The following is a 15,159-nucleotide window of genomic DNA, read 5'->3' as shown; positions in this document are numbered from 1 at the left end:
GCGCTTTGTGCCAATGATGCCGGAAGATCTCCAAGGCTGCGTTCTTCGCCGCTTATTCCTCCTCATGGCCCATATCAGGTACCAATGGGGGAGGGAAGCGCTTCACTGGCACTGTTAAAGCAAAAATGGCGCCCGTGGCCAGCAGTAAGAAGAAGCAGCCAGCTGGGGAGACAAGTACAACACCTCTCCTACCAGTTTCCATGAAGTCAGTGCGAGGCCAGCAGAAACAGCCTGCCAGCTGCGTCACAACAAAAGGACAAGTCAGGGAGGCCTCCTGTGGGTACTTCTATGGCCTCGCAACCCTCTCCTACTTCCACACCAGATGCTGCAGGTAAACATTTAACATAACATAACATAACATAACAAATCTTTATTTATATACCGCAAAAGCCTTTCAGTTCTAGGCATTTTACAGGAAAAGTGGCTGAGGAGAGTCAGTGAGCTACAGCAATGAAGAAAGAACTGTAAAATTGTATAGATTGCATAGAGTGAGGTTAGGCAGGATTATGTAAGGAGGGAAATAAATAGGTAGGAATGTTCATAGTCTGAGAGTAACAATGTGGAATAGGGAGTCAGTGGGTCAGAAGTCTTTTCAAGGAACATTTAAGGCGGGTCGTCCTGTTTGGGAAAGAGGAGTGTTTTTAGGAGCTTTCTGAAGTGCATGTAAGAGGTTCTGACCAGTTGGCTCCATTCAGGGTCTTTGGAGGCTGCTTGGTAGGGAAAGGAGTCTGTTGATGAGTCTCTTATGGGTGCTTCCTTTAATTGAGGGAAAGGTGAAGAATGATCGAGTAAATCATCTGGGTCTGGCGAATGTGAACTGATTGGTGAGATGGTTGGGCAGTAGACCATACTGAGCTTTGTAGAAGAGACATCCAAATTTGAAAAGTACTCGGCTCTCAATTTTCAGCCAGTGAAGGTTTTGGTGGAAAGGTGTGATGTGAATGAATTTTTTTCAGGTTGAATATGATCCTCACTGCGACGTTTTGGATGAAGATTAGTTTCTGGAAGTGTTTGCGTAGTCCTGCTAAGTAGATGATGTTGCAGTCATCTAGGATGCTTAGGACTAATGTTTGGACTAAGTATTTAAAAGGCGCCTGGTCAAAGTATTTTCTGATGGATCTGAGTTTCCAGAGTATGTTGAATCCTTTGTGTGTGACATGGTTGACTTGAGCGTACATGGACATTTGTCTGTCTAGATGCATGGCCAGGATTCTGATTGAGGAAGAGATGGGGAAGTTGGTTCCTCTTAGGGTTATGAAGTTTATTGAAGAGTTGGTGGCTATGGCTAAGAAGAATTTTGTTTTCTCTGTGTTCAGTTTTAATTTGAAGAGGGTCATCCAATTTTCTGTTGTAGACAGGATGTTGTCTATTATGTGTATTTCTGTGAGCATCAGACATGAATTACTCTCCTAGGGAAATAAGGTAGATGTTGAAGAGCAAGGGGAACCTTGTGGGCTCCTCAGTCACTGGTTCATGCCATAGATAGTGTGTCTCCAATCTTGACTTGGTAGTTGAGAGATTTCGGGAAGCCTTTGAACCAGTTCAGTACATTTCCTAATAGTCCGTAGGTATCTAGGGAGTATAGCAGCAGCTCATGATCCTCAAGGTTGAAAACGCTGCTGAGATCCAGTTGGAGGACGAGCGCGTTTAGACCCTTGCTTGCCATTCTACTAGACTGTTTGACATCTATTGGAATCTCAGGTCATGTTCTCAATTGGTTCCATGGATTCCTGACAAATAGAACCTATAAGGTTTTCAAGGACGACACTACCTCCTACGGTTGGAACAACCCCTGTGGGGGTCCCACAAGGCTCCCCCTTGTTCCCCACCCTATTTAACATCTACCTTGCCTCCCTAGGAAATCTCCTGCAGAGTCTAAAGCTCAAATTCTTCATCTACATGGACGACATCACCATAATCATTCCGCTCTCCTATTTTACCTCAGAGCTACTAAACTCTCTATCTTTCACCCTAAATCAGATCGAACTTTGGATGACAGCGTTTAGACTAAAGCTAAACCCAGAAAAAACTAAATTCTTCTTAGCTTCCCCAAATGACAAAATCAAGGAATCTGCGCTACATGTCAATGGACTAGACTACTGTATTGAGCAATCCTTAAAAATACTAGGAGTCATTTTAGACAAGCATCTCACACTGGAGAAACATACTGACCTAGTATTTAAGAAAAGTATCTCGGTGCTTTGGAAACTCCGCACCATTAAAAAATACTTTGACGCCTTCTTTCGTCTGCTGGTCCAATCTTCTATTCTGAATGTCCTGGATTACTGTAACATCATATACCTAGGCGCCTTCAAGAAAATCACCAGGAAGCTGAGGTTGGTCCAAAATACTGCCGTCCGCCTCATCTTTGGCTTGAAGAAATGGGAACCACAAGTTGCACTGGCTGCCGTTCTAATCCAGAGTTCTATTTAAGTTCTCATGCATCTGCTACAAAACTGTATCTGGTATGTCATGGGACTATCTTTACCCCCACTTCAACCTGAACTACAATAATAAGAGCTCCCGCAGAATAACTCTGTTCGCTTTTCCCTCATTGAAATCATTTCATTTTAAAAGATTCTTCGAACGAACCTTCTCTTTTCAAGCAGCCAAACTGAACTCATGGCTCGCTCAAATTATACTTGACACCTCTTCATATCTCCACTTTAGAAAACAGATCAAAACTCTACTTTTCAACAGACCAAATCCTTAACGCTTCCCACTTCCTCCTTAACATTTCTTATCCCCACTTTAGAAAACAGATCAAAACTCTTCTTTGCAACAGACCAAATCTTTAACGCTCCCCATCTCCTCCTCAACGCTTCTCACCTCTTCCTTAACTTTTTCCACCTCTTCCCCCCCACCCTTCTAAGATTGTTGCTCCCTCCACTCAACTAATATGCTTTGTTCCCTTCTCTTAAATTCAATGTATTCTCTTACCGTATACACTGTATATGCTCTGTATATAGTCCTTCTCTCACCTAAATTGTAAATGTAAACCAGTTTGACTCTATGATTGCTTTGTTATGTTCTTCAATTTCAACCGCACTGTATGTAATTCATCTATCTGTTGTGAATCGCCTAGAACTCCCTGGATATGGCGGTATACAAAAATAAATTATTATTATTATTATTAAATTATATAGATCGGTAGTAAGTGATGCAATTACCATCTCAGTACTGAATGACTGTCTGAAGCCTGATTGAGAGTCATGGAGTAGTTGAAAGTGTTCCAGGTGACTCATGAATTGAATTTGTACTTCTCCCTCCATCAGTTTTATAAAAAGTGGGATTAGTACGATGGATCTGTAGTTGTGAAGCTGAGAAGTGGCACTTTTTTTGTCTTTTATAATGGGTCTGATAATGATGTATCCTCTTTTAGCTGGAAATTTTCCTTTGTTTAATGTGTCTTTTAGCCAGAAGTAGAGATCTGCCAGGAATTTATTTGAAAGTCACTGCAAAATAATAACTGTGTTGTTCACATAATGTTAAATAGAACTCTGCTCAGAGACATGAAGGCAATTTGTTCAGCCTCACCACCCAATCATTGCAGTGTTCTAAAACTGACTTCGCTCTCACTACTCAATGGCTAGCTGATACAGCTATGCTAGGTATCTTCATTCAAAATATGATATTTGAAAAAATAATAATTTGAAAAACTTAGCTTAGCAATGTGGCTGGTTCCGACGTGCTGTGTAATCGCGGTTTTTGGCATGAGCCTTCTCCTCCTACTTGTAAATTGCTTTTGCTGTCGGTTCCCTGACGCAGGGTCGAAACGTGGCACGTCGGAACCAGCCACATTGCTAAGCAAAGTTTTTCAAATTATTATTTTTTCAAATATCATATTTTGAATGAAGATACCTAGCATAGCTGTATCAGCTAGCCATTGAGTAGTGAGAGCGAAGTCAGTTTTAGAACACTGCAATGATTGGGTGGTGAGGCTGAACAAATTGCCTTCATGTCTCTGAGCAGAGTTCTATTTAACATTATGTGAAAAACACAGTTATTATTTTGCAGTGACTTTCTTACTTGTATATTGACATTTTAGTCACTCTTTTTCAACTTTTTGTGCTTGAATTACTTGCCCCGTTCTATTTTGTTTAGGAATTTATTTGAGGCTTTAGACATTAGAGCAGGTGTGCAGGAGTCAATGGGAGAGTATGTTTGAACACATTTTTTTAAAATAGGAAGTGAAATTGAGACCAGGTTGAGGTAGTGAAGGAGTTCCAGATCATGACGGCTCGGGGTGCAGGAATTCTTGAGTTTAGAATTTTTGTTAGTCTCTCCTGCTGCTGTGGGGGAAGGGGGGGGGGACTCGCTTCCTTTCCATAGAAATGTAACCTGCGTACCCTAGCCAGATCACATTTATATAGAGAGCAACTTAATTTGGGCTTTTCCAGGCAATCTGCCCTGTTTGAACATATTTTGGTTGATTTTGAAATTTCCCTTCTAAAGCTTATTTTATTATCTTAAAGGCAAGAAAATGGATCATTTGACGATGAAAGAATTGGTTCACTTTTGACTCTGGTAAGGCTGATTTTACTTTAAAATGTTTTTTCCTAAATGTAGTATACTTGCAGTGTTTCCGTTATTATTAATAATGCTGCATTAATACAGAATGAGTTTCACTGCTTTTCCTGCTGATATTCTATGGATTCAATAGTAAAATAAATTCGCTGTGATTAGAGAGAAAACAAAGAACATATACTCGTAGATGTAGGCATAGGAGCAGCATCTTGCTGCTGGCCAGCGCATCTGCTGGTTGTCTGTCTGCCGCATACCTTCCCCAAATCTTCTGCATCCCAACACCACCACCACCATCACCACCACCATGCTGCCGTCACATGTCCACCTCAAATTTCTTGTAAAAACACAGTGCCACCATGACGTCGGCCCCAGCGTCTTCTCTCCACTGCAGCCTGCCCCAGTAGAAACAGGAAGTTGTCAGAGCGGGCCGCAGAGAAGAAAAAATTCTGGAGCCAACATCAGGGTGGGTGCTGTGTTGGTTTTTTTTTAAGAAATTTAAGGAAGACACACAGTGGCAGCTTTGGGGAGGGGGGAGAAGAAATAGATGTCGAGAAAGGAATGCAGCAAAGAGAGACGACCAGGTATGCTGTCTGGCAGCAAGATGCTGTTTTCACTGGAGTGCCGCATAGAAATAAAGCCCCATCCGAGACATTTCAGATTCAGGAGAGGGGTAAGAGGCAGGTTATCCGGAGACAGCAGGCAGACAGATATTCTCACATCCCTCCCGCCTCCCCTGGTTGGCTTCTTAGCTTGCGTATGGAACTGAGGTACTGCGGTTATCGGATAGGAAGGCACTAGTGCAGGCAGTCTAAAAGCTTATTAATTCTTAAAGTGCCGGTGCAGTTTTCACTGTCCGTACCGGGCTCCATAGATGACGTCACCCACATGTGAGAATATATGCCTGTTGTCTCTGGATAACATCTGTTACGGTAAGTAACGCTGCTTTACAGGTAAGCAATTTCACTATCTAGTTATACTTAAATAATTCCTCATATTATTCAAAATCATATTTTGTATCTGCAACACTATATAATAAATATTTGTGTTTAAATTCAGGACTCTGACAAGATTTGTGATCTTAATGCTAATTCTGAAACAGAAGTGCAGGAAACTGGAAGTTTTGATGACGGCACTGTGTGCATCCAAATTCCAAATCTAGAGTTGAAAAACATTTCTGGTGATAACTGTGAAGGTAATTTTAGACCTTCTTTTATAAATTTGACACTGGGATATCTGCCTGTATTAAGTAGAGGGTGACTGAAACTGGGATTTTTCGGTTTTAGCTGAAATGAAATCTGTGGCCAAAATTTCTCGCATGGTTTCAGCTGAAATTGAAACTGTCACTTTCTCTGGTCTCAACTTAGAAGTCCTGGTGGTCTAGTGGCCTAGTCCAAACAGGAGTGATTCCCAGTTACTGATGACCATGCTGGCTCTGCAGTAGTTTCACAGCAGTTGGAGGTAGCAGCTGCCATTTTGAGATTGGAACTGGCATGGGCAGGAGCCACTGGAGGATAGCTCCTGCCTCAACTAGGTTACTAGACACCAGGGCTTCCAGGGTAGGCCTGAAAGGGCCTACAAGTAGTGAGAGGACAGTGTTTTTTGTAAGGTGGGGGGGGGGGGAGGGTTGGTTTCAACCGAAAATGCAGCATTATTGTTGGCTGAAACTGAAACATGACTGAATCCAAACCCAAAATTTGATTGACTTCTAGTATTAATTGTTCCACACAGATTGATACAGAGGCCTCTAATTTATTTACAGTTGTAGCGCATAAAGTGTTTCCACTGTCTGATAGTGTCAAAGTAATTATTGAGCAGTCTTCTGACTTTTTTTTTGTATAACTTAAGTTCATACTAGAGAGAAATGTGTTTCATAATATGGCAGTAACATTTATCAAAGGAAATCCACTCCAAATAACAGTATAACTACTCAAAACCCTTAGAAAAAGGCCAACTAAAGATCAAGAAGATCCCAGCTTACTTGTAAACGGGGATGAAGACTATATATCTCAAGTGCCCATAGCCAGTTACCAGAACTAATCTTAGTTACTTGGCTTACAAATGGGCTATCAGATCCAAGATGGCCGCCGGGACAGCTAGCTGAGCGTCCCGGTTAGATCCCAGATTGAATACCAGGTCGTTTTTCTTTGTGCGGCATTTGCCCTTACCTACAATGCCGAAGAGAAGGGGCCGAAGTGCCGCTGTAGCCTCGCGGCGCCCTGACCCCGCAATGCTCGGCAATATCGAAGATCTAATCCGCCGGATGCAGGAAGTGTCGGCGGTTTCCCCATTGGGGACTCTCAGTGGTGAGCAGGATGTGGTCTCCCCGGGCTTAGAGATCTCGTTAAGCCCCAACGCCAGAACTCCACCCCCTCTTCCTCGGAACACCAGCTCCCCTCGGGCAGTAGAGCCATCAGATGTCAGTGAGCTCCTGCCCTGTGAGGCTTCAATCATCGGACAGGGGAGACTGGATTTGGACTCCTATGTTGTGAGTCCAGTAATGGCTGAGGTTCAGAACAGCAAGAGGGAATGCAGCTTCCAGGAGAACAGCATTCAGGAAGAAAGGTCAGCTATAGTTAATTTTCCTATTAAGAATGAACAATTTGTTGAAATAGAGAAACCTAGAGAAATAACTCTTGAAGCGATATGGGATCTGGTGGCAGATTTGGCAAAATCTATCAAACCTCAAATTTCCCAAATTGAACTAAAGTTAAATACCCATGAAACAAATATTAAATGTTTACAAATTGATATGCAGGACCTTAAAGATTGAAATGCTGCAACCAAACAACTTAATGAAACATTAATGAGAGATAATATGAATAAGAGAAGAAAATTGGAAGCTTTGGATAATCTTTCTCGCAATAACAATCTCAGGCTGATCAATTTTCCCAGAGTGGCAACAATATCTCAGAGAGATGATAAAAAGATATACGATAGAAATATTGGATATATCAGAAGAATTGCTTCCACCTTTAACTCAGGTTTATTACCTGCCTATACGAAAGATTGAAGGACAACAACAACAACATCAAGAACCACAATTACCTATAGAGGTCCAACAGAATTTAAATGTTTCATTGATATTGGAACAGTCGGATAAGGAAATTGCGACACCTGCAACTTTACTTCTCACTATTGCCTTAGCACCGGATAAAAACTTGTTGCTGAGACTTTACTTCAAAAATAAGTTAAAAGAATTTTTGGGATTTAAAATACAAATATTTTCGGATCTGGCTCGAGATACCCAGAGGCGTCGTGAATTTTTGATTTTGAAGCCGGGAGTTATCGCTCTTGGAGCCCTCCTTCTTCTTAAGACACCCATGCAAATGTGTGATAATATACCAAAAGCAAAAATATGTTTTCTTTGATCCTATACAACTGACAACCTTTCTGTCAGCTGCACACCTGAAAGCTGGGACAATAATAACATGAATGTTCATTGTTTAATTTGATCATTTCCTTCAGTTAACAGTGTCCCTGTTTTCTTTTTTCGATATATTACTAAGATTTTCTTGTTAGGCTCACTGTTTTACATCTTGGATCCATTAACTGAGCACTTGAGGAGGAGATTATGATTATTTTTGCTTTGATTATAATTATTGTTTTACTTGGAATGTGTGTTTTTCTTTAATGCCCAAACCCCCCCCCCCAAAAAAAAAAACAAAAACAAATGGGCTATCATTGATAAACGTCTTCTCCACTGTATACAGCATAACTGCATATTAAGAATAAATAAGTTGGCTTAAGAATAAAACAATAATAAAATATTAAATACACATAATGCTTACATAGTGGAGAAGACGTTTATCAATGATAGCCCATTTGTAAGCCAAGTAACTAAGATTAGTTCTGGTAACTGGCTATGGGCACTTGGGATATATAGTCTTCATCCCCGTTTACGAGGATCTTCTTGATCTTTAGTTGGCCTTTTTCTAAAGGTTTTGAGTAGTAACATTTATCAAGACATACATTAGCAGGTAGTGATGGCCACGGTTGTCTTTGAAAGGTTTGGTGTAAATTAACTTTTATGCCTATAAAATTTATTGCCAAATTTATTTCACTTGTTTTTTTCTACAGCATTATTAATTGCTCCAGCTTCATTTTTCTTGTCTTCCACTGAAATTTTAGTGGTTAAGGAAGAGGAGGATTAATCAAATCAAATTTTTAGGCCAGTGAATTTCTTGCAACCATACAATCACAATTATAAATTGTGGACTTAAAAATGAATCTGTCGAACTTCTTATTTTCGCTTAATAAGGAATCATTGAAGTGGGCAGAAGAAATCATCAACTCAGTAACCATGCTGCAGTCAATTATAGACCCCCAAATTTTGATTCCTTCTTCTTATCCATCATATAATAAACTGCAGCATGTAAGTTCTGCATGCAATGGAATATACAAAGATGTTTCTAAGCACGGGTAACATGTTCCACTTTCACATCAGTCTTTAATTGTGTAGCAACTTGATTGTGGACCAAGAACAATCATAAGATGAGAGTAAGAATATAAACTAAATTTCACAAACAAAGCAATTATCAAAAATTATTTACATATGTTTTCCTGTTGACGAGCAGGGTAGAAATTGGCCACACTTGTGGGCACTATCATCAGATAGTACCAGTACATAGTTCTCTCTCTGAGCCTAGATAGGCTAAAAGTTGTCTGAGCAGGTATGGAAAGTCACATGGTTCTGTCATTTTTGTCCACAAACACAAATTCACCTCTCTCTACATTTTTTATATTTTTCCTCCTTTGTGGCATACTTTTTTCACCTTTCTTCCCTTTTCCTTCCTTCTTTTTCCAAAATTGAGGGAAATTCCCTTTTTTGGGGTCGTCCTTCTGATTTGTAACATTGAGTTTGACCTAACTCATGCCATTTTCCTGATAGTGAGTGAACATGCAAGAGTTCAACAGCCAATTTTGGTTAAGAACCTAAGAATAGCTTTACTCAGTCAGACCAATGATCCATCAAGCCCAGTAGCCCATTCTCACGGTGGCCAGTCCAGGTCGCTAGTACCTGGCCAAAACCCAAGATAATTGATGCCTGCTGCTGCCTGGAGCTTGGCTAAATCCTTGACTTGTGAACAAATACCAAACTATATCTCCACCACATCAGTCAAACATATACATAATTTTTTTGTGGATCCTCAGATGGCTGTCCAGAAAACAAAATATAGAGTTAGCTCATATCTTCGTTGATCCATTTTTTCATATTTATAACTATATAATTCTTCTTGTTTAGAACTATTTCTCAATATATATAATTGTAAATGGCACTTATCTCATTTTTTCTGTGATTCACAATAAATTAACATGTTAAGTCCATGTACCCCTCCTGACAAGAATTTATGTTTCACATACTTCTTCAGGGTTGAGGGTATTACATGGTAAGTTGAAATCTGCAATGATATAAATCTTTTATGAGGAAACCATTTCATGATTTTTTGCCACAAGCACAGCAATCTCAGTATAGATTGAAAAAGACACTGGCAGAGTCACCAAAGACTTAAACATATAAGCAAAGTTAAAAAACATAAGCTTCAATTTTTTTAAAAAAGAGCTATTGATAAGATCAAGAACTGTCTTTCTTACCGATACTTTGCAAACTGCTCTCTTCATTCTGGATAGCTACTGTCAGTGTCTACATTAAAAAAAAATCAACAGACTTACGAGAGAGTCTTCCTATTGCTCAACACCAAGCTGGCATAGTTGAAAACTGAGAGCCAGTCTAATTCTTCATTCAAACCTTCAGGAGCAATTGTATTTAGATGGAAAATCCAAGGCTGTTCCCAGATCTTCAGTATTAGAATGAAGAGAGCAGTTTGCAAAGTTCCAGTAGGAAAGAGAGTTCTTGATCTTATCAATAGCTTTTTTTATTGACTGCTTATGTTTTGTAACATTGCTTATATGCTTAAGTCTTTGGTGACTCTGCATTGTCTTTTTCAATCTATACTAAGATTGCTGTGCTTGTGGCAAAAAGTCATGAAGTGAATTCCTCCTAAGATTTATATCATTGTAAATTTCAGCTAACCATGTAACACCTCAACCCCGAAAAAGTATGTGAAACATGAATTCATGTTGGGAGGGATACATGGACTCGACATGTAAATTTATTGTGAATCACAGAAAAAAATGAAACAAGTGCCATTTACAGTTATACATATTGAGAAATAGTTCTGAACAAGAAGAATAATATAGTTATAAATATGAAAAAAATGGATCAATGAAGATATAGGTTTAACTCTACATTGAACTTTTTGGATAGCCATCTGAGGATCCACAAAAAAATAATGTATTCTCATATGTTTGACTGGAGATATCGTTTGGAGCCTTATCATGACATTCATAACTATAAGTACTGTACATGGATGCCTCCATGTGCCAGGAAGTTTCAGGTTTGTCTCTCTGATCCATAAATGGCATCCCTATTCAGTTTTCATGGTGGTGAAAGGTAAAGTGACTCATCTGATTCCAGTGGGTGATGGGGAAGATGCTGTTCAAAGCATTGTGGGATAATTAAGGGGGAAGAGCCTTGCTGCCTTCAGAGTTATTGATGACATCTACTTTCCCTAAATTCCAAAGCACAGCTAATGTAGCTCATTGGCACCAAACAGGAGCCATTGGTTTCCACAGCAAAATCACCAAATTTGGTGTGTAAGATCTTCTCAGTGAGGGAAATTAGAATTTTGACACATGAAAGTTCCTGGTGCCAAGGTCAGTACACAGTCCTAGATACCAGCCAAGCATGGCATACTACACAAGACCTCTGAACCCATTTTAGTATCGGAAGTGGCTAACATTGCCTCAAGACTACTGTATCTTCAAATCAAGTGACTCATTGTCCCACATATGATTAGTTCATTCATCATGTGAGAACCTTGTTTAAGGATATTTTGCCCATAAAGTTGAAGGATCTGTCTGGCTCAGAGGAGGCAGTTGAGGCTATTCATGAGTGTGCCTAGAGAATGCCATTTTCCATCCAAATTTTGTGGCAGACTGGAAGCTGCATATTGTCTTCATGGAACAAGGAAAGAATAATTCTCTTGAGAGGATGTCACCCTATCTACAATGCTTCTGATGAAAGTAGTCTTCTCTGTGCTCGGACACCGGCCCTCAACACTAGAGTGGTCTCTGAGGAAGACTACAGATTTCCCATTGGGCCCCTCTATTCATATGTCTAGCTGTTATTTCCCATTTTCTCTCCCAAAAAATCTGAATTTAGTAGAATTATTCAAAAAAATGGAAACTGTCCTACCCAATTTTCATCCAGAAGGAACAGAACTTTAAATTCTTTATTCATTTTATAATTCACAAGTGTACAGTAAATATCAAACAATTAGAATACAATATCACTTGAAAATCTACCATATCATACAACAAAAAGATATAACCCCCACCCCCTCCCACTTCCATATACAACAAAAAATATACCACATGAATATAATATCTTATCATTCATATATATTATTAATAGAAATCCAACCCCCCCCCCCGATCCACATGTAAGAATTAAAATTGGGAAAAGTGTAAATTATTCATTATAATAATTTAAAAATGGCCCACACACATCCTTAAATTTATTATAGTAACCTTTTTAAACTGCCAACGCTCTTTCCATTTTAAACACATGACATACTGAATTCCACCAGAAACAATAATTCAACCTTGTACAATCTTTCCATTTATATGTTATTTGTTGAATGGCAACTCCTGTCAATATCATCAAAAGCTTATTATTATTAGCAGATATTTGAGGCTTAGCTCTCATCAGCATGCCAAATAAAACTGTGTCATATGATAATGCTACATAATTTTCCATTAAATGATTTATTTGATCCCAAATAGAGATCCAAAAATTTTTAATGAATGGGCAATAAAACAAGTGATCTAAAGTTCCAGCATCAAGGTTACAATGCCAACATCTATTAGACCTAGAGCAATCCAATTTTTGTAAACGAACTAAGAACTGATGTATATGGCCATTTATTGAATTAATCCAAAAAAGTTCATTTTAATTCACAGAATCTTCCAGAAGCTTGAACCCCAGTTGCAGACATGTCAGAACTTGCCAGCAGTACAGAAACTAGACATAAGTACAAAGAGTAATCATGTCCAGTCTTTGAGAAGGTCTAGCTCCCATTCTATTTGGTAATGGTCAAGTTTCAGGTTTAAAGTTTATCGAGTATTTGATATATTATATCAGTGATACCATATTATATCAGTGATACCATATAGGCAGTTTACAATATCTTATTAAAATTGAATAATTATAGAGTTAATGCTCAAGGGCAGTGATATCCAGGGACCGGTGGGGGAAGAATGTCTTTTAAAGCATCATGCTTGGTGCCAGAATCTTGGTCCACCAACTGTATGTAGTACGATACTCAAGAGGGTCCAGAGAAGAGCAACAAAAATGATAAAAGGCATGGAAAACCTCTCGTATGCTGAGAGGCTGGAGAAGTTGGGGCTCTTTTCCCTGGAAAAGAGGAGACTTAGAGGGGATATGATAGAAACTTATAAGATCATGAAGGGTATAGCGAAGGTAGAGAGAGACAGATTCTTCAGACTGGCAGGGGCAACAAAAACTAGAGGACACTCAAAAAAATTGAAGGGAGATAGGTTCAGAACAAATGCTAGGAAGTTCTTCTTCACCCAGAGGGTGGTGGACACCTGGAATGCGCTTCCAGAGGGAGTAGTTGAGCAGAGTACAGTTTTGGGTTTCAAAAAGGGATTGGACGAGTTCCTAAAGGGTAAGGGAATCCAGGGGTACAATTAGAGGGTTACTATACAAGACAAAATGCTCTTGAGTAATAGATCACTACAGGTCATTGACCTGGGGGGCCGCCGCGGGAGCGGACTGCTGGGCATGATGGACCTATGGTCTGACTCGGCAGAGGCAATGCTTATGTGCTTATGATACCTTCACAAATGTTGTCTTTCTGGACTGGGTTATTTCCCTATGGCCACAAACCTCTTCAGAAAGAATCCACTATGGAATTTTCCTGTAACCTTCCTACTTCACTGAGAGCTCTACTGCCACTTACAATTTTTTGCTTCTGCATACGAGTTAGAAGGAATGTTTCTGTTCTGCTCTGCTCTTTTCTTTATTTTATTTGAGTTATTGTATATATTCAAATAGAAGCCAACCTGAATATAATCCAAGGCAACTCTTTTCCCCCCAAAAAGAGAGAGAGAGAGGAAGAAAAATAAAAATAAAGGTTGACTAGACTATAAACCGAGGGGTTAATATTCAAGTGCTAAAAAAAGACATCAACGTTTGGAGACCCATTCTGTACCTTACTCACGTAAATGCAGTGCTCAGGGTCCCACATTTTCACATAGAGGTGGTTCGATCTGTCACAGCTGCAGTTTTTCAGTGAGAGTTCCTGGCCTCTCTGGATCTGACAGAGGCCTACACTTCCCCCTCTCCATTCGCGGTTTCCACACTCAAGGTTTCTCAAATTCACAATTTTTTTTGGGGGGGGAGGGAAACCCATATTTTATCACGTTCCTGCCTCTCTCCCGCCTTCCTCCCAGCATCCCGGCCTTACCTGGTGCTCTAGCAGGCTTTCAGGGCAGGAACGATCTTCCTACGTAGGAAGATCGCTCCTGCCCCGAAAGCCTTCTAGACCACCAGCTAAGGCCGGGATGCCGGGGGGAAGGCGGGAGGGAGGCGGGGGTGGGTCAGAGCCGGATGAGAATATTCACAATTTTTCTCCATTTGCAGTCCGGCTCTGCCCCTATCCCCCGTGAATACCGAGGGAGAAGTGTACTTGCATTTTCCTGAACCACAGAAAGCTAAGGTTTCATGTCCTGGAACAACATTTCCAGTTCTTAGCCTTGCCCTTTGGCCTGGTGACAGCTCTCCTGCACATTCACCAAAGTGAAGGTGATGGTGGAAGCCCACCTGCAAAGGATGGGCCTGCAGATGCATCCCTACCTGGACGACTGGTTGATATGGCCTCCTTGTCTGAGGCTTATCAAGTGGTAGATCAGGTGACCCAAGTCCTAGAGGGTCTGGGTTGGATTGTAAATTTCCAAAAGAGCCATTTGTCTCGGACACAATCCCTGGAGTACCTGGGCGTCTTGTTCGACATGGCTGCAGGCCGTATCTATCTTCCAAAAGCATGCTTTGCTCTCAGATAACGTGCCTCTTAACCAAGCCAGCTCCATCAATGTGAGAGTATCTTCAAGTCCTAGGTTCAGTGGCGGCCATGATAAATGTGGTTCCTTGGGCAAGGGCTCGCATGTGTCCTCTCCAGCATGCATTACTCACGCATTGGTCTCTGCAGACACTTGTTACAAAGGTCTTTACCTTGAATGCTGGAGGCCTGGGCCAGCATGGATTGGTGGCTCCGCCCTCAATCCCTTACCAAGGGCATGCCCCTTAGGACATAATTTTGGGTAGTCGTAATGGTGGATGCCAATTAGAAAATGACATGGGGACAAATTTTTCCCCGTCCCTGCAGGAACTCATTTTCTCATCCTGTCCCCGTGAGTTCTTTTCCTTTCCCTGCAAGCTCCATCCTCATCTGCACAAGCCTCAAACACTTTAAAATCATAAATGTTTGAGGCTTGTGCAGTTAAGGCAGAGCTTACAGGAATGGGACAGGGACAGCGACAAAACCCATG

The 15,159-nt window shown here is 40.5% G+C and overlaps 1 protein-coding gene across 16 annotated transcripts in view; it reads left to right on the top strand.

The window, feature by feature from the left end:
* Positions 1-15,159, top strand: part of FAM13B (family with sequence similarity 13 member B) — a 156,892-nt gene that overhangs the window by 82,369 nt on the left and 59,364 nt on the right. For all 16 annotated transcript variants that reach the window (XM_033927210.1, XM_033927205.1, XM_033927206.1 and 13 more), the window contains 2 exons: positions 4,476-4,527; positions 5,584-5,719. In XM_033927210.1, coding sequence (XP_033783101.1) covers positions 4,476-4,527; positions 5,584-5,719 — 188 coding nt within the window. The remainder of the gene's footprint in view (positions 1-4,475; positions 4,528-5,583; positions 5,720-15,159) is intronic.

Source organism: Geotrypetes seraphini, chromosome 18, assembly GCF_902459505.1.
Source record: "Geotrypetes seraphini chromosome 18, aGeoSer1.1, whole genome shotgun sequence".
In the NCBI taxonomy this organism is placed as follows: domain Eukaryota; kingdom Metazoa; phylum Chordata; class Amphibia; order Gymnophiona; family Dermophiidae; genus Geotrypetes; species Geotrypetes seraphini.
Note: the sequence above shows the minus strand (reverse complement) of the source record. Positions and strands in the feature narration are given on the sequence as shown.